General features: G+C 45.7%; 7 protein-coding genes across 7 annotated transcripts; 4 read left to right on the top strand and 3 right to left on the bottom strand.

Annotated features, from left to right (window-relative positions):
* Window positions 1–1217: 1217 nt before the first annotated feature.
* On the top strand, window positions 1218–3080 carry FOBCDRAFT_181898 (uncharacterized protein; the record flags this gene model as incomplete). The annotated part of the gene is made up of 3 exons (XM_059608573.1): window positions 1218–2098; window positions 2288–2980; window positions 3054–3080. Exons 1-3 carry the CDS (start codon window positions 1226–1228, stop codon window positions 3078–3080), a joined length of 1593 nt encoding a protein of 530 aa, XP_059464797.1. The 5' UTR covers window positions 1218–1225.
* A 78-nt stretch (window positions 3081–3158) lies between these two features.
* FOBCDRAFT_133603 (general substrate transporter) lies at window positions 3159–5014 on the bottom strand (the record flags this gene model as incomplete). Its single annotated transcript, XM_054704415.2, has 5 exons — window positions 3159–3630; window positions 3679–4230; window positions 4284–4662; window positions 4719–4874; window positions 4924–5014. 5 exons carry the CDS (start codon window positions 5012–5014, stop codon window positions 3159–3161), a joined length of 1650 nt encoding a protein of 549 aa, XP_054560390.2.
* Window positions 5015–5516: 502 nt separating this feature from the next.
* On the top strand, window positions 5517–7158 carry FOBCDRAFT_181890 (Anhydro-N-acetylmuramic acid kinase; the record flags this gene model as incomplete). The annotated part of the gene is made up of 4 exons (XM_054704414.2): window positions 5517–6731; window positions 6867–6896; window positions 6952–6972; window positions 7081–7158. Exons 1-4 carry the CDS (start codon window positions 5529–5531, stop codon window positions 7156–7158), a joined length of 1332 nt encoding a protein of 443 aa, XP_054560389.2. The 5' UTR covers window positions 5517–5528.
* Window positions 7159–7894: 736 nt separating this feature from the next.
* On the bottom strand, window positions 7895–9995 carry FOBCDRAFT_160263 (general substrate transporter; the record flags this gene model as incomplete). Its single annotated transcript, XM_031177888.3, has 5 exons — window positions 7895–8423; window positions 8479–8498; window positions 8553–8988; window positions 9037–9726; window positions 9775–9995. The coding sequence occupies 5 exons, from the start codon at window positions 9993–9995 to the stop codon at window positions 8195–8197; spliced, it is 1596 nt and encodes a 531-aa protein (XP_031043775.2). The 3' UTR covers window positions 7895–8194.
* A 496-nt stretch (window positions 9996–10491) lies between these two features.
* Window positions 10492–12069, top strand: FOBCDRAFT_131684 (uncharacterized protein; the record flags this gene model as incomplete). Its single annotated transcript, XM_031177889.3, has 6 exons — window positions 10492–10520; window positions 10569–10597; window positions 10644–10672; window positions 10731–11355; window positions 11402–11881; window positions 11939–12069. 6 exons carry the CDS (start codon window positions 10492–10494, stop codon window positions 12067–12069), a joined length of 1323 nt encoding a protein of 440 aa, XP_031043776.3.
* Window positions 12070–12390: 321 nt separating this feature from the next.
* Window positions 12391–13803, bottom strand: FOBCDRAFT_239478 (uncharacterized protein; the record flags this gene model as incomplete). The annotated part of the gene is made up of 3 exons (XM_031177890.2): window positions 12391–13369; window positions 13419–13535; window positions 13589–13803. 3 exons carry the CDS (start codon window positions 13801–13803, stop codon window positions 12391–12393), a joined length of 1311 nt encoding a protein of 436 aa, XP_031043777.2.
* Window positions 13804–14398: 595 nt separating this feature from the next.
* FOBCDRAFT_260317 (uncharacterized protein) lies at window positions 14399–15933 on the top strand (the record flags this gene model as incomplete). Its single annotated transcript, XM_031177891.2, has 3 exons — window positions 14399–14635; window positions 14691–15169; window positions 15219–15933. 3 exons carry the CDS (start codon window positions 14399–14401, stop codon window positions 15931–15933), a joined length of 1431 nt encoding a protein of 476 aa, XP_031043778.2.
* Between the last annotated feature and the right edge of the window lie 2261 nt (window positions 15934–18194).

The following is an 18194-nucleotide window of genomic DNA, read 5'->3' as shown; positions in this document are numbered from 1 at the left end:
GGCAGTAGATTATAACCTAGTAATTAGTATTATAATAAAAGCTATTAAGACCTATAATAGGTAGTATTATAACTATAAGATAATATATTTTTATTAATCTAAGAATAATAAATAAAATAAAAAGCCTTAATTTATATTTATATTCTTATATATTATATTTATTTTAACTTTCTTTTTTTTTTTTTTTTTTTTTTTTTTTTTTTTTCTTTTCTATCTATCTATTAATTTAATCTTCCTGCTTACTATCTTTAGTTAATATCTATCTAATTATAATTAACCCTTTTATTAAAATCCCCTTTTACTTAATACCTGCTATGCCCTTATTAATACTATATTATTTCCTAGCCGTGCTATACTACGCAGGGTACCTCTAGACCTGACCAGGGTTGCCCCTTTTACTAAAAGAGTCCTAAATAATAGTGGCTAGAGCTAGGCTTACTCCCCTTAACCTAGAAAATATTATCTTAAAGCTTAATATATAATTATTAACCTTAATACCTCCTACTAAGGTTATAATATCTTTAACCTCTTAGGCTTTAAGGACCTTAAAGATAATACTAGAGGCCTAATCTTATTCTAAATATCTAAAGGTATAAATTATTAATTATAAGAGTAACTCCCTAGAGTTAATACTTAAAGCTATTAGGCATTTTAAAAAGGCAGTAGGTATTCTTATTTATAAGATAGTCTTACTAGAGGATAGGGTAAAATAACTTAAATAAGAGAATTAGATAATAGGCAGGTACTAGAGAAGGAAAAAAACTAGACTATAAAAAGGAGGGCCTTTAACTATAGAAGAGGTATTATAAGTAATTAATCAGATAGATATTAATATGCAGGTAGTAGCCAAGTTATCAAGAAGTAGTAGCCAAGGAAGTTTAGGTTAACTAAGGGTTTAGCACTAAAGGACTTATGGCAAGGCCAGGCATAATATAAAGACCTATTAGGAGGTAATTAAGGTTAATATAGAAGAGTATAGTAACTAATTTTAATTAAGCTATTAGGTTATGGTGTTTTTATTACTGATTTAATTAAGAAGGTTAGGATTTTTAGGATACTTACTTATCTAGGACACTTACTTATTAAATACGTTACATGATACTGAAATAAGCTTAGCACTTTCTATCACATGACCTCATTATTTTAGTTAACCTGACTTTGCCTCAAGGTTCTAGCTATTGAGAACAAAATTATTTTACCTCTGTACATAAATTGATAGAGCACTATGGCAAATGGCAATAAAGCACCCAAGAAGTCAAATACTAAGCGTAGGCGCATTACACAAGCGTGCGACTACTGCCATCAACGCAGCATTAGATGCCGGCCATCAAGCGACAACCAGGGATGTCAAAACTGCAAAGACTTTGCACAAGAATGCACCTATCATCGAACACCTCGACGACGCGGGACAAAGCCTCGGGATGAATCAACAGACCATAAGAACTACTCAGAAGACGCTGCGCGCCCGCCTCTTAACGCTGCGAATGCTGGACTGGCCCAAGAAAGTAGCCCTCCATCCCATGATGTGAGATGCGTACCCAGGCCGCGAGCCGTCTCTGTTCACGACAATCAATGGAAGGCACCACATATTGCCAGCCAAGCCAGCATCATGGACCTAATTGAGATCTATTTCGAGATCGTTTACCCAATATTCCCGTTCTTTCACCAGCCAACGTTCGTTAGAAGAATCTCTCGAGCAGAGTACACAAGCGAGAAATCCATCTTTTCTGTCACGATGGCTCTTTGTGCCCTGGTCAGTGGTCGCATACGAGACGGGTCAGTAACGAACCCCAAATGGGACCTCGAGTCACTACATAAGATACAACCAGAATTGTTCTACGATGAGGCCAAGAAACAGCTTCTGGAGCTCGCGACAGAGTCAAACATACACATCCTTCGAGCGCACGCAATTCTTGCCATTGCAGCTATTCAAAATGGAAAAACGCGCGACATGCACCACCATCTTGGCTCGTATCACACTCTGGTGGCGATGGATGGATTACATAATGAGGCCAATTGGCCACGCAATATTGATGTCGTGGAACGAGAGGAGAGGAGAAGACTGGTCCGACATGCCAAATCATCGTTCCGGCGACAAGTAAGCTAACAATATTTTTAGTTTTGGTCTATGTATACACTCGACATCTACACGGCAGTGGTTTGGGGTGGCATCATTCGATGTAGCGAGTGCCAATCTTACGTAGCCTATCCAACAGAAGTTGACGATGACATGATCGACGATAACGGAATAACAGCACAAGATCCAACACCTGGAAACGACAGTCAGTCTTTTGCAGGACGAGAGGAGTGCTGGCTATCAGGGTGGAATTTCATCACAGACTTGTATCGCGTGCTCGAACATGCTTTGACGCGGCTCCGAGGCTACAGAAGGCGACAAACCACAAATTCGTTCTTGGTAGGGATGTTTGAGGAGGACTTTACTGCTACCAAAGCATCAGTTCGCGAGAGCGTCTTTCAAATGTACCTCAACTTGCCGGATTGCTTCAAAGAAACGCCCCAAATGGTCTGTAACGTCAAGAAAGATCGTTTCGGGTTCCAGGCCGCGAATATTACTGCCACATTTCAACTACTGCGCATTGTCCTCTTCGCTGGTAGCGGAACCAGTATCGAACAGCGTTGCCAGATCGCCAGCGAAGTCGTCGAAGCATTTGTCTCTATACCGATTGCTTATCTGCTTTCTATCAGCACCCCGCTCCTCCACCATCTTGGAGGCATTGGATCGATTTTAGGTAATGTGTTGGAAGAGCCGCTCAGCGAGGCCGACTATACTCGTGTACGGGGAGTAATGCTCTCAATGGCGATGCTGTTAGAGAACCTGGAGGTCATTCACCACAGCACCAGTGCGAGCGAGAAGCTCCGATCACAAGTTTCTCGAATTGATGAGTACATGACTAGACAGCGACAGATTGCCCCATCAGCCGCGGTCCTGACAGCATCTGAAGGCATGATAGAAGAATCGGTACTGGACAGCCAAGTAGCCCGAAGCTATCAGGAGATCATCCCAGATGGTGCATTGGACTGGACGTTTCCAGAAAATGGAGAGTTTCTTGGAGACCTAACGTGGAACTTCAACTTGAATTGATATTTTAGTGTTAAAGAGTTTTCAGCTACGAGGTGCAATCTCGCATATCAACAAGCTAACCATCGATAACATCTTGCTGCTCAATCGTACCATTTCCGCAGTTCTCCAAATCCTTCTCAGTGCCATGAACCTGCTGAACATATCCATCGACCTCATCAAGCAACTGTCTCGAGGCTACTGCGACGTCTCCGCCAGCTTCAGCCAAGCGCCTCTCATATTCCTCCATGTTCTTAGACACGAGGAGACTGTTGCTCGTGAACAAGAGGTTAATCTCCTCGAGGGACTTTTTAGATACTTCGGGGAAGAAGAACCAGACAAGAGGCATAGCAACGACATTCATGGCCCCGAAAAAAATGTAGGTAGCCCAGCCGAGCCTCTGAAGCATGATGGGAATGACGAATTGAGTCATGCCACAGCCACATGCCCAACCGAAGATTGTGAAGCTGTAACCTTTGGCGCGAATCTCCTGGGGCCAGATTTCGGTTCCATAGATCCAGCATGGAATGATGTTGAACATGGTGAAGAACCTGAATCAAGTTAGCAAAAATAAGTACAATTTTCGCAATGTGCCTTACCAGATATAGACGAAGACAAATGATGCCGCGGCAGTACCAAGCTGTTGAGACTTCTCAGAATCTGTAGCAGCCATGTCTTGGGAGGTCTTGATAAAGGCAGCAACAAGGAACAGTGCGATACCTTGAGTGACGAAAGAAACCATCAAGGATCTGATGCGACCAATTCGATCGATCACAAAAGACGCCGCTACAGTTCCCGGAATGCCAAAAGTGTTGGCAAGTCCAGCCAACCAGATAGATTTGTGTGTATCAAAACCAGCGAGGTTGAACAGGGTGCCGGCCCAAGCAGCAATAGCCAGTATGCCGGTCCATTGCTGGATCCACTGAAGTGCAAAGCCCATGACTGCTCGCCTTCCAAGATGGAGGTTGCCGGAATATCGACCGCCGAGTGCTATGTTGAGGAGGTCATTACGACGGTTATGGGTGGCTTCGACAATTGAGTCGATTTGCGCAAGCTCGGTAACTATTTTGGGTGTGTCTTGAGTCAGGTCGCCTCGAAGTTTGCAGAGGATATCGACAGCCTCTTCTCTTCTCCCGTTTGCAATGAGCCATCTAGTCTTGTCAGTATACAAGTTCTTCAAGGTTCAGTTATGGCAGAAACACACCTAGGAGACTCGGGCAGGAATGGGAGAGCAATGTCCACAATGATAAGAGGAATGGCCATCCAGGCGAGCGGAAAGCGCCAACGGAACTCCGTGTTGGTGTTGCGAAGACCAAAGTTGAGCCAGTATGCGATGGCGATGCCTAGATAGTTGGAAACAAACACCAGAGAGAAGCTAGAGCCACGATCATGGGCTTCGGACAGTTCGCTGACCCAAGGAGGTACGATGGCATTAAGAAAGCCAATCCCTAGACCAGCGATAATTCGAGCGCAGAGGAACATGTTGGAGTTAATACTGCCCGCCATGAGAGCACCACCGAGAATGCCGCAGAGCGTGCCGACTAAGACACCGCGCTTGCGGCCAATCTTGTCCCCAACCCATCCTATAATCGTTATTAGTATGTTCCCGACTTCTTCAAGGCATGTCTAATTGACTAACCACCTGTAAAACAACCCCACATGCCTCCAAAGTAGTAAGCTGCTGCAAGACCACCTTGTTTGGTTGAGTTGGTTACAACTCCATTGGAGCCAATGCCAGCCATATCGATGAAGCCAGGGGTCTCGCTCACAGTCCCCAGCACACCTTGGTTAAACCCTATGTTATGTCAGTTGGTTCATCTCAACAATAATTTTGGCTAACTCACCTTCAAAGATCAAGGCTGTTGAAGCGACAAGGTTAATAAGAAACAACAACGCCTTGCCAGGCACATGCCTCCAGACGTGAAAGTTGATCATAGTGTAGAATGCAGAAGCTCGGACGTTGGTATGTTTGCGGTACTGATGGGATGATTGATGAACAGTGTCCTGAGTCCCAGGCATGAAGTGGAATCGACGAGATTTATACCCCTTCGCAACATGATCAAAGAAGGGGTTGTCTAAGAACCAAGGAAACGTTTCGAGTGACTAACCTTGAAGCTAATTCCCCGTGATTCCCCAGGTCGAATCACAAAATTTGCCGGGGGGCGACTGTTAGTGGCGAGAACCGAGTGGCGTCTGGTACGCTTAAATGCTTAAACTCGTGGCCCTTAAAACAGGGGCTAAAAGGCCCGCTTAACCATTTAACAGTTTAAGCTTTTAACCGCTTAGGCGAGGTATGAGAGGCGAAACCACCTCTCCCGGAACTACCCCAGATTCTGGAGGTGGCTCAGACATTGAAGGATAGGATAAATAGCCTTGCCTTCTACTTCCAAACTATATGCCGTCGAGCAGTTCCTCACAATTATTTCGTTCATATTACAGAATCTTTACCATGGGATCTACCGAAGGTCTTCTCCTGGACGCTCACGCGCCTCTGGACATTACCGTATTGGGCTTAAACTCTGGCACGTCCATGGACGGTATTGATTGCGCCTTGTGTCGCTTTCGACAAGCCTCACCAAATGCACCGATGCATCTCGAGCTCTTGAAGTACGACGAGATCCCTCTTGAACAGACCATCAAGAAAAGGGTGATGCGCATGATCCTCCACAACAATACCACACCCGAGGAACTATCAGAGGTCAATGTCCTGCTTGGCGAGACATTCTCAGATGCTGTTATGCAATTCTCACAGAAACACGGTATTCCACTGTCATCCATTGATGCCATCGGCTCTCATGGCCAGACCATCTGGTTGCTCAGTATCCCAGAGGAGGGGCAAACCAAATCTGCCTTGACCATGGCAGAGGGTTGCTTTATTGCTTCTAGAACTGGAATTACTACGGTTACTGATTTCCGTGTCTCGGATCAGGCCGCTGGTCGTCAGGGAGCTCCTCTCATCGGCTTCTTCGACTCTCTGCTTCTTCACCACCCCACCAAGTTTCGAGCCTGTCAAAACATTGGCGGCATTGCAAATGTTTGTTTCATCCCGCCTGATGTCGATGGTGCATTGAACACTGAGTTCTTTGACTTTGATACTGGACCTGGCAATGTTTTTATCGATGCGGCGGTGCGGTTCTTTACAGATGGCGAGAAAGAGTACGACAAGGACGGTGTAATGGGTCGAGCTGGAGAGGTGGACCAGCAGATGGTCGACGAGTTCCTGCAAACTCATCCCTACTTTGCTCTTGATCCGCCCAAGACGACGGGTAGGGAAGTCTTCAGAGATACGATTGCACACAACTTAATCGATCGTGGCCTCGAGAAGGGAATGTCCCCAAATGATATTGTGGCCACCATCACGCGTATTACCGCTCAGGCCATTGTGCAACACTACAAGCGATACATGCCAACCCAGTACGGTCCGCTAGCAGAAATATACATGTGCGGCGGCGGAGCGCGAAACCCCAACATTACAGAGTATATGCAGAACGCCTTCCCTGACACGAGAATCACCATGCTTGACGAGGCTGGTATCCCGTCAGATGCCAAGGAAGCTATCACATTTGCCTGGCAAGGGATGGAGGCTGTGGTCGGGCGAAGTATCCCTGTTCCTTCACGCGTCGAGACCAGAAGAGAGTATATCCTCGGCAAGGTAAGCCCAGGCAAAAACTATCGCAAACTCTTGAAGAAGGGAATGAGCTTTGGGGGTGATTTGGAGTATCTGCCACCTGTCAAAGAGCTTTTTAATTATGTTGGCGGTCAAGTGTTTAGTACTATAAAGCAATAGACTCTTTTTGCTGCCTTATCTGATAGACTTGTATGTGTCGAAAGTTTTATATATCTGCAAGAAATTAAGGCTAATTTCTATGTAGAACAACCCTATGAATATTAGTGTAATTATTAAGTTCGGGCCACTTAATCAAAACAGGGTTCTCTTTTAGCTATTTGACCTTAACCTATCCTGCCGATTTATGTGATGAGTTCACTCAATTATGTCATAGTCAAAGGCATTCTCACGTCCAGCTTTACACTTCGACGCTGTTCCTTCAACCCTTTCAACCACCCAACACTTGACCTAAAATCTATCCTTGAAAAAGCTTATTCCCTAAGGCTAATTATCAGCTTAATCACCCTAATGAAACTCAATAGTATAAAACTTCTTATTAACCTTAGATTTCCTTAGGACTTGACAAAAATTAAAACCATCTTCTATATTTAAAACTGACTTTAATATATAATCCTTCTTAATATTAGAGTTAGTGCTATTTATTAGCAGTCTTTCATTTAGTAAATTTAAATAAATAACTAATTTCCTTAAATTAAGCAGAATGTTAAAAATAATCTTTACTTAATTTTATAGCTAGGTTTTATTTTTCCTTTTAAGATTAATAATTAGGCTGGTTAATCTAGAAGTCTATTTTCCTAGACTTTAAAGCTAATTATTAGTTAAGATTAGCCTAAGCTTAAATCTACATTCTAGGTGTAACGGTTGCACAAGCCGTTAAACCACAGGGCAAAAGATCAGGCAATAATCGCTATGAAAGCAATTATGGGTGTGCTCCAGCTGCCTTACAGAAGTCTTACAGCGCTGTTACGGGCACGAATCGTAACACTAGGCTTATCTACTTAAGATATTTAAGTAAAGATTTATGATACTTTAATATAGCATTAAATATATCTCTATTTAACTAAGATTATTTAGTAATAAAGGTAAACTCAATATGAAATTGCAGGTTAGAGGCTAGAACTTTTACACGGCTACTATGGTGTCCTTAAGTCTCCGGATTTTTAGTTGCCATAGAATCAGCTATGACATGTTAAACCAAACGCAGCACCTCTATTATTACGGCCATATATTAATCCACCACTACATACATGCAATCAGTCTCTGATGCTTACTACAGCCACGCGTTAGTCTATGAATGACTAGCCGCAACTCCTTGCCCATATGTTATTTTTAGTAGCAATGTAGAGACTGCAAAACAATCGTCTATAGCCCGGTTAAACATTCTCCAATCTGATTCCTTATACTACCTCCATTTAGCAGCTATATAAGTACATGCGACCCCTTGCTAGTTAGCTTCTGGCTATATGCGAGATGATAAAGAACATAGCTTATACAACCTCGACATGTGATTCAATTGACTTGTCCTGTGCCATTCCGTCGCTCCCGTTCTCTTTATTCAATCTTTCATGCAAGAGCGCTGTACGCTTCGCAAATTCTTTCTCCTCATCCCAAGTGAACGGACTCTTACTAGCAAAGAGATAGTCCACTTCTTCTAATGTACGGCCGGCAGTTTCGGGGAGGAAGCAGTACACCAAGGGAATGTATGCAAACATAGCACTAGTAAAAAGGTCAGCGGTCACTTCCAGTTTCGGACAGATCAAAGGATACTTACGCTCCGAACACGTAGAAAGTCTGCAAGCCAAGTCAGAAATGAGAAAGTCATGGGTAGTTGAGGCGAGTCCATACCTTTTCGTTAATGCCAGAAAACATAATAGGCACCAAGAGAGAGCCTCCACCGTAGCCGACAGCCCAGCCGGCCACGCCAAATGCGTTCCCCTTGGCTCGAAGCCAGGTGGGAAAGATCTCGGTGGGATATATGAAAGGGATCAATAGCCAAGAAGAACTGAAGATTAAGAGGTAGATAAAAACCATGGCTGAAGCTGCTGTGCCGTATTGAACAGCCTTGTCTGGGTTATCAATGGCTCCCCGAAAGAGGCCGCCGATAATGAACAGGGTGATACTGAGTGCTACGGCACCCCAGTAAAGGGTTCTTCGGCGACCTACCCTGTCGATGGTAAAGGCTGCGATGGTTGTACCCAAGATGCCAACCAGCATCAGTAAACCGGACAGCCAACCGGACTTGACATTATCAAAGCCGGCTGTACGATAGATGGTTCCAGAACTACAACGCAGTTAGCAAACTATCTTTTTTCAAAGAAGCATAACTCACTATATAACCACGGCTGCGATTCCAGTGCCATACTGCATGAGCACCTGGAGCCAGAATGCAAGCTGGATGCGGCGGCCAAGATGAATGTCTCCGGATCCGATACCGAAAAACATCTTGAAGTAGTTGGTTTTGGCGTACTGAGACTCCTCTTCTACTACCGTCACAATCTCTCGATATTCATTCTGCGCATCAGGGTGTTGAGAGTCACCATTCCCCCGCAGCTTTGCAATAATTTCCAATGCTTCATCAGGTCTCCCGGCCTTGACCAGCCACCGCGGGGACTCCGGGACCAAGAGGCTCAGTACCGCCAGGAAGATTACGGGAATGATTTGAATCGCAAACTCAAACCGCCAGCGAAACTGTCCACCGCCCACCTCAGTAAAGGACGTGCCGAAACCGATCCACGCTGCGAGGGCGATGCCGGAGAAATTGGCCAAGAATGTGAGAGCGATTTGCTTGCCTCTGTGTGATGCAGCAGAAAGCTCGGCCGTCCACATAGGCGCAATGACGAGGATGAAAGCCACAGCCATGCCAGAAACGAATCGTGCGCAAAGCATGTGTGCGAGGTTGACAGCAGAGGCTTGCAGGATAACCCCGGCCATACACCAGAAGCATGCCATCCACATGCCCTTGATACGACCGTAGTTGTCAGAGAAGCTGCCAGCCCAAAAGGCTGCGAAGAGAGAGCCACTTAGTAATATTAGTTATTGTTTCCTGTCAGACTAAGGGGACACATACCAGTAATATACGGCGGCAATACCGCCCTGCAGCATGGGTTTGACGACTTCGTCTTTATCGTTTGTGTATCCCATACGTCGTCCGAACTCGGGCGCAACAGTCACAGCGCCCATAACGCCCTGACTGATGCCTTCATAGGAGATTGCAACGGCGGAGGCAGCTGTAACAAGCCTGAGCAACTGCTGCCCGGACATGGACTTCCAGCTCTGGCGATTCCACATGATGCCGATGAATTAATGTCGTAAGATCAATACAGTAATATGTGTAGTTGTGTCAAGGTATTGTTGGTTGTGTTTTCTTATGGCCGATTGGAAAGGTTCTCATGATGTTCAAGATGCCCCCATTATATCTATTTCTTCTTCCCAGCGATTGTGAGCTTAGACCACTCCAACCCCATGGGGATTTAGCCACGGCGCCACGCGAAGGATTTGTTACGGAATCTTAGCGAGCTGTTTCCTCGTCTCGAATTACCAACAAAGGTTAGTCTCAAAATTTGCGGCTCCGATTTTGTGACAACATGATGATAAATTATTAGCCAGTAATGGACCCATAATGGCGCAAACTGGAACAATTTAGCATAGATGCAGGCATGTTGCACTAGTAAAGTCAGCAAAAACGGGTAGTTCCGCTCCCCCGGAATCCTTCGTCTCGAATCTCTGCTTCTTTCGTCTCGAAATCCTTTCCCTGCTTCTGGAATCAAAGAACAGCCCGGGTAACATGGGTCGGCTGCGATCTCGTAACGGCTGGTAAGTCAGATGAGCCGATGCTCCAGAATGATAGGTGACATGGAATAGCCTTACGTGCCGAGAACGTCGCGTCAAATGTACGCCTCCAGGGACAGAGCGAAATTCGTTATACTGACTTCACAGGTGATGAGACGAGACCGACTTGCGGACTGGTATGTTAAGCGTATCCAATTGCCGAACCGAGAAGATGATGGAGCTAAGTGAAAATAGTGCCTCAAGAGGGACCGACTGTGCCGCTGGGACGATTCATCCCCTCAGCTCAAGATTAAGCGATACCGGCCAAAGCAAATGGAACATCCGGTCCATGGTGAACATTCCCTACATCCTCCGGAAGGAGATATTCCATTGGCGGAAGGGCCCTCATCACCACTCAACTCTCTACAGCAGCCGGATTCAATTTGGTGCCCCGAGAATCGGACGTCGCCGACTTCAGCTGCTTCAATCTTCGACCTTAGTCAACATGAATCTCCAAACCAGTACAGTGGTGACTCTCCCATGAGCGTACCTAGGATAACCCCTGTCCCTCCTGCGCTTCAACGCCAGGAGGCTTTCTATCTACATCACTTTTCCACGCACGTGGCTCGGTGGCTAGACTGCACGGATGCATCACGGCAGTTTACGCTTAATGGGACTGTCCTGGCCAAGAGCTCACCCATTCTTCTATATGCAATCATTTCTTATGCCGCTCGCCATTTAGGTGATAACAGTACAGCTGATGAATTCCAAGAAAAGTGTATAGCGCTTCTCATTCCCTTGCTAAGTACCGAGACCATTGCCCACGACGAGACTATCCTCTGCGCCATAGTCATATTGCGCGTATGCGAACAACTGAGTGGTAAGTCCTGTTGCGTAGTAGCTCTCCTCATCTAACTTTACCTCAGTAACTGAGACGGGCGGTGATCAGGAGAGACATCTTGCTGGGTTGAGTGCTCTGCTCAAGGCATCCCAAGAACAGCAAGTAGATCCCTCGGCACCTACCCTCTCTCAAGCTGCGTTTTGGGTTTATGTAAGACAATCCTTTTACAACGCCTGCATCAATCAGCAGCCGCCCAATTTGAATTTTGACTTGGTGTTGATGCCACCACCACCCGTCGTCCATCAACAAGCTGTCGATGTCAAGTCAGAGAATGCCTGGGCAAATACCATGACATGGATTTGCGCTACAGTGATGCATTTCTGTTTTAGTGGAAGTGTCTTGTACTCAGAATCATCGACAAGGATGCAAAGATGGTACGAGCTGTCCGAGGCCGTTGAGAACTGGAACAAGACGAAGCCGAGTACATTTGATCCAATATGGTCTGGAGAACCAGAGCTGGGAGCAGATCCTTTTCCAGAGATTTGGTTTACAGCAGATTGGCATGGTAGGCACAAATTCCTGAACAATTCGCCGTTAGTCCATGGAACCTGATGGTTATCAGTTATGGCATTTGGATTCTATCACCTGGCTAGGATGCTTTTAAAGGTCTACCGTCCATCTCCGCGATTTGCCATTCGAAATGTCCGCCGAACCCTGGCGGAATCTGATGTGAGTTCATGGTTTATAGAGTAACTTGCCTCAATTGACATCACCTCAGGAGTCTGTCATGGAGCACGCCCGAGCCCTTTGTGGAGCATGCAAAGGCTCGCCGGGAACTGTGCCACCCCTCATCACATTATGCCACTCTACATTTATTTGTAGGTCGTACCATCTTGTTAAAATTCAGAATTGTCTAACCTATGAAAGGGGGTCCCTTGATGACAGATGAGCGAGAGCAAACAAGCCTGGTAAGCATGCTTGAGGATCTCGAGTCATCGCATGCCTGGCCAACTGCCTGGATAATCAATGTTTTGCAAGAGGAGTGGTCAAACTGCTAGTAGTACATTATCTGTCTCAGACGCCGTCGCTGAATGATATCACGGCATGTTTCCCATCCCTAACCCATCCCATCTCGGGTGCCTCCCGGTTAAGTCGCTTGACAGCCTCCTCACTTTCTATTCCAACGCAAGTATCGGACTTGTTTGTTCTCAACGCGAGGACCTTGACACCACTTCGTTGCCCTAGTAGACCAAGCGAAGTCTTGAAAGTCGTTGTGTGTGGCCAAAGACCGTCTCTGGTCAACTTTCGATAATTCAAGTCTCCTTTCCATATAGTCAAATAGCTGTCCTGAAAACGCTGAAATAGATCAGGTGCTACAGCGACCATCTCATGAAATGACCAAGCCGTCGTCCAAAACGAATGAACCTCAATACGCATTAAGCCGAGTTCGAGATACCTCTTGATTTGAGTGGCCAAAGAATTCAAGCCTGTGGACCGCAGATGGTCGAGGAGGAAGTCCATATCGCTGGGTATTACATCGCTGACAAACCAGGGAAAACATTTCGCATGGAGAGTGATGCTCGTTCCGAGGCCAGATGCAATGAGGTATGCCGCGTAGAGGACGTCTGCAAATAGCTCAAATCCAGCATTGTCAAGAACGATGTCGATATGTCGATTCTTTTGAGTCAACTGAGTCTTTCGCAGATAATGCCACACATGTGATGTATCATTGTCGACAATGTTCCGCTGGCTCTCCTCGATCGCTGCGCTTCCTTGTAACTTCTGAATTTCCTCCAGACTGAGGTTGGTCAGAAGAGACAGATCTGTTGCGTTTCCCCATAAAGCCAGCTCGGTCATTTCAGAAAAGACAAGTCTCGCTGCATCGTCGTCCAAGCTTTGGAGTGGCTGTATCGGATTTGCGATGACTTGAGTGACCCTGCTCGCCAGCTCCTGGACGGCCTTCTGCGACATGACAAGGGTAGAATCCTTTTGACGTTTAAACACATCGTACCCTTTCCAGGAAGATGACATGGAAAATAACAGCTGCACTCGCCTGCAGAAGTTAGCATCATTTGGCGGCACACAACAACTCCAAGACTGACCTATACAGGTAGCATTCACCATACAACCATGGACAGTTGAGCCAGGTCAACTCGCCCATATTAAGGAGAAGCTGATTGTACGACGCAATGTCTGCCGAGCCATCATCTTCGAGGGGACTGAGCTTTGTTTAGTGATATACCGACGAGAGAAGTTCATAAGGAGCACTCACCACAGCTGATCATCGCCAGTAATTTCCTCTCTGAGTCTTCTAAGGCTTCTCTCTATCGAATTGATTTCGTCAAGTGCACGGGATGGAGCAAGCTCAGCACCGGTAACACGGACATCATCGATCATGCCCTGCACAAGCTTAGGCCAGCGAGACTTGGCAGTCTCGTGCGCCATGCTGCCATGGTCGGACGTCCACACAGACCGAGGGATAGCCATTTCTTTATGCATACTCTTTCGCTAACTGTCTCTTATTGTCAAGTAACAGGATGAGAAATTCAAGGTCGTGTTATGATGAGAATAAATAGGTTTCTATGCCCTTTCTACTGGACTTGCATTTGTCAATTGATTAGATAACTTTCCGACAATTTGATTCTGGTTTGGCTTACTGGCGGAGACAACACGGATATAATTAAGATTTTCGCCTCGAGATCAGCATCGAGACGACTTGCCCAAAAAGGCACTTCGACTCGAGAGAGGTCAAACTAGTGTAAATACTAAGAAATTAGAGCTTGCGATCCCCTCTGTGGAGTAAGCTAGTCACTAACAGAGGACCATCTCCTCCGGGAAGTTTACTAATTGCTATTGATCTTCGCTCATCGTCACGAACTTCCAAACACGGGATTCTCAACGCGATTCGTATCGAGGCGCCATCGAATACCACATTATATTAAATGCGCCGTCATGTCCGTGAACAAATTCCGAGGCTATTCAGCGATCTCGAACATATTGAACTTAACATATTATCTCACCTGATCTGTCTCGCAGAGATATTGCTAAGGTCTCCACAAACTTCATAACATATCATCTCACCATGACACGACCACAAACCCAGCAAAATGGGAGCCGTTCCGTTACCAACGGCCAATCAAATGAATACAATGGCAATTCCTTCAATGGAAATGGCCATGTTCGGTCATCTACCACTGGTGCGCTTGACTTAACCGTCCTGGGAATGAACAGTGGCACTGCCATGGACGGTATCGACTGTGCACTTGTTCGATATTACCAAGAGTCTCCGGATGCCCCTCTACACATGGAGCTCATTAAAGTATGTTTCACTTCGCGGTATCTATCTACTCGCCTGGTGCTGACCGTATACTTAGTATGATGAGATCCCCGTACCTCAGTGGATCAAGAAACCCGTTCTCACGATGCTTCGGGAGACCAAGACGACTCCCTCAAAAATGTCGCAACTCAATGTACAACTTGGACAGATGTTTGGTGATGCCGTCGAAGAGTTTTGCGATAAACACGAGATATCGATGGACAGTATTGACCTCATCGGATCACATGGACAGACCATCTGGCTTCTATCCATGCCGGAAGAGGGGGAGACACGTTCTGCATTTTGCCTTGGGGAGGGCACAGTTATTAGTGCCATCACCGGTATCACAACTGTGACAGACTTCCGAATGGCAGAGCAAGCCGTGGGTAGACAGGGTGCCCCATTGGTTGCTCTGATTGACGGCCTTCTGCTTCATCACCCGACCAAGTGGCGTGTCTGTCAGAATATTGGTGGAATTGCCAATCTTTGTGTCATCCCCCCTGATTCCGAGGGCGGGGTGGACGCAATGGTCGACTGGTTAGAAATCCTCTACATAGCACCCTAATGAAGCGACTAACATCTCTAGGGACTGCGGCCCGGGCAACATGTTCATTGACAACGCCATGAGATATTTCACTAACGGCGAGATGGAATACGACAGAGACGGCGAATGGAGCTCCAGAGGCACCGTGCGCCAGGACATTGTTGATAAGTTTCTGAGTACAAACAAGTACTGCAACCACGTTCCTCCCAAGACCACAGGACGGGAGACATTTGGGGACAATGAAGGCCAAGAACTGCTTAACGAGTGTCTTGCTGCTGGGTGTGATAAGTACGACACACTAGCAACCATTACTCGGATAACGGCCCAGAATATCATCAAGCAATACCGCACATTCTTCCCTCACTTCGGCATCAGCGTGGATGAGATTGCAGAGGTTTATATGTGCGGCGGTGGTGCCCGAAACCCGACCATTATCAAATATCTCAGGGAGCAACTTCCGGGTACAAAGATTCGGGCGCTAGATGAGACCGGAGTCCCATCGGATGCCAAGGAGGCAGTTTCCTTTGCCCAACAAGCCATGGAGACTATCTTGGGGCGACCAGCCCTGGTTCCTATCAATAGTGACAGCCTAGTGCCTAACACTATCTCAGGCAAGATTGCTCCTGGCAGGAGATGGCGCGAGATTATGAGCTCCAGTATCAGATTTGGGGAGGGTCGCTCGGCCTTGCCCACAGCCAAGGAAATGATCGTGGAACGGCCTTACACTGCATGGAAAGCTATGCAAGCTTTTGACTGAGTGATTACAGTGACCTAGACGAGTACAATAATAAATAGTATTACCTATATCGATAACGATCATTCAGATTCGAGTTGTGTGTTGATTTTGCTGAAGTTACTAAATCATATTTGCCAGCAGAAGCAACTCACTATTTACGTAACACGTACTTGCTTCTTTAAATTGTTCTTCATCGTCGATGCTCTTTCTAAGAATAACAGGAGTTAGGGCCAATATATCTCTAAATAGCTTCGAAGAACATATCAGCTCCCAACTCTCCATGCTCGTGCTTAGTTCACGTCAATGGAATTGAGAGTAAAGTCAATCATTGTATATTTTGTAGTGTACCATCATGTCTCTTTTCTGTTATCACATGTCTTCGGATAGAGATGAGATGTTACGATTGGTCACCGTAACGGCGCTGTACGGTTTCTATAAGCAGCTATAGCCACCACTATAATTGATACAATACCAGTTATTGGCCAATACTTTGCACCGGAGCGTAGTGGTTAGGTGCAAATATTACATTGACGGGTACATGCACTACTGATGACCGAGAACGCACCTACCTAGGCGCCTAAACATACTCAGTGGTGGGCCTCCGGCATAGCAACCTTCCTATTTAGCCTCGACCAGGTGAGTATGCTGTGAAAGAAATGCCGTGTCCAATCACCTGTGTTAGCTGCCTGAAGTATATCCTTAATGCTAATAGTTCCTAGGAATTATTTACATGTAAGTTTATAGGAAATTATGAAAGAGATTTTTATTAAACTTTATGAATTTTATTTAAAGGTTATTATAAAAAACCTTATTTATATTATATTCTTTTGTTAATATTTAATAAACCTAGCTTAAAAAATTTCTTAAAGTTTTAATAAAAAGATAATTTTATAACTTTCTGTTTAATAAATTTAAAATTATATTTTATATACTTTTGTTACTTATATAGCTTATTTTAGGAAATTTAATATTTTGGCTTTTAGTTATACAATATAAATATTAGACTTAAAAACTAGGCCCTCTCTTTAAACCCAGCCTGTAAATATAGAGCTTGTAAAAGATATCCAGGCTCTGGGGTAAAGGATTGGCAACAGCAGGGACGAACCACGCTCCGGATACTTCCAGTAAAGGACAAAAGTGGCGACGGATTATTACAATAGGGGCATATTGCCTCAAGGCTCAAGGCACTCAGATGTTCCTTTGAATGGCTCTGAAGAGCTTTGTCAACCTTATGGTAATAGGCTGCTCTCTCACCTGGCGTCAGGTCGTTTTCCAACTAGTAGATATCGTAAAATCGAGCCGGGATATTAAGTCAATTATCAAGGTCGAGCTCCAACACACGAACATTCTCAACACTGAAGCTACCTTTATTGCCCCAGTCACTTCCCCAGGAATTGAGAAAGGTCAGAGATTGGGCATCACATCGTGTTAGTACAACATCGTGGCCGCCGCCATCGTTGCCGCTTCGATGCAAATGCATGGTCGCCAAGTTGAGCTCTCTTCCTTTCGTGTCAAAGTACTTGCTGAACGTATTCCAGCCAGAATGAGAGAGACGAAAGGCTGTCAAAACAGGTCGACGTCTTAAAACAGCCTGAAGGGCACAGTTTTCATCCACGGCCTTAAACTTCAACGGTCGATACCAGACAGCCGCTTGTTGCAATACTTTGACCGCAGACCATCCTCCCTCCCTAGCGGGAAACATTGTCAGAATCTGCTCTCTGATGGTCTGAATTCTCGGACAACCCCCTTCACGATCAACGATGCGGATCAAGGCCATGTGAGCCACAGTAGCTACGGCATGCGCATAGCACACACCTTCATGTCCTTGATCCGAAGGATTATTTCATGTTCGGACATGCTCGTCATTCACAAAGCTGTCGAGGCTGACCTTTCCAAAGACGTCAAGGAAGATATCAGCGCTTCCAAATCTAGCCGATAGTAAAAGGGATGAAAACACTTCAAGTGTATCTGTGCTACAAACGGCTCTATAGAGCTTGCAGTCGCCCGACGACGGGATACGCCAGCCTGTAGACGCCAGGACAGGAATTGAATGTGTGCTGCCGTAAACAGGAGTAAAGATATTGAAAAGGGTACGCCGCCCTTTATCCCAATGGGGCATGTACTTGTAATAGAGGCTCTTCAGTGCTTCTACAGTCTGATTCGTGAGGAAGATAGTTGCTACAGTGACATTCATAGCCTGTAGATCTTGAACGGGTGGTAGTGGATTCCCATCGGTTCATTGACCGTCAGAAACGAGTACGGGGGCTTGTTGTTGAGCTGGG

The sequence above is a fragment of the Fusarium oxysporum genome, chromosome IV (genome assembly GCF_013085055.1).
Source record: "Fusarium oxysporum Fo47 chromosome IV, complete sequence".
Taxonomy (NCBI): Eukaryota; Fungi; Ascomycota; class Sordariomycetes; order Hypocreales; family Nectriaceae; genus Fusarium; species Fusarium oxysporum.
The sequence above is the reverse complement of the archived record's forward strand: the minus strand, read 5'-3'. Positions and strand labels throughout refer to the sequence as shown.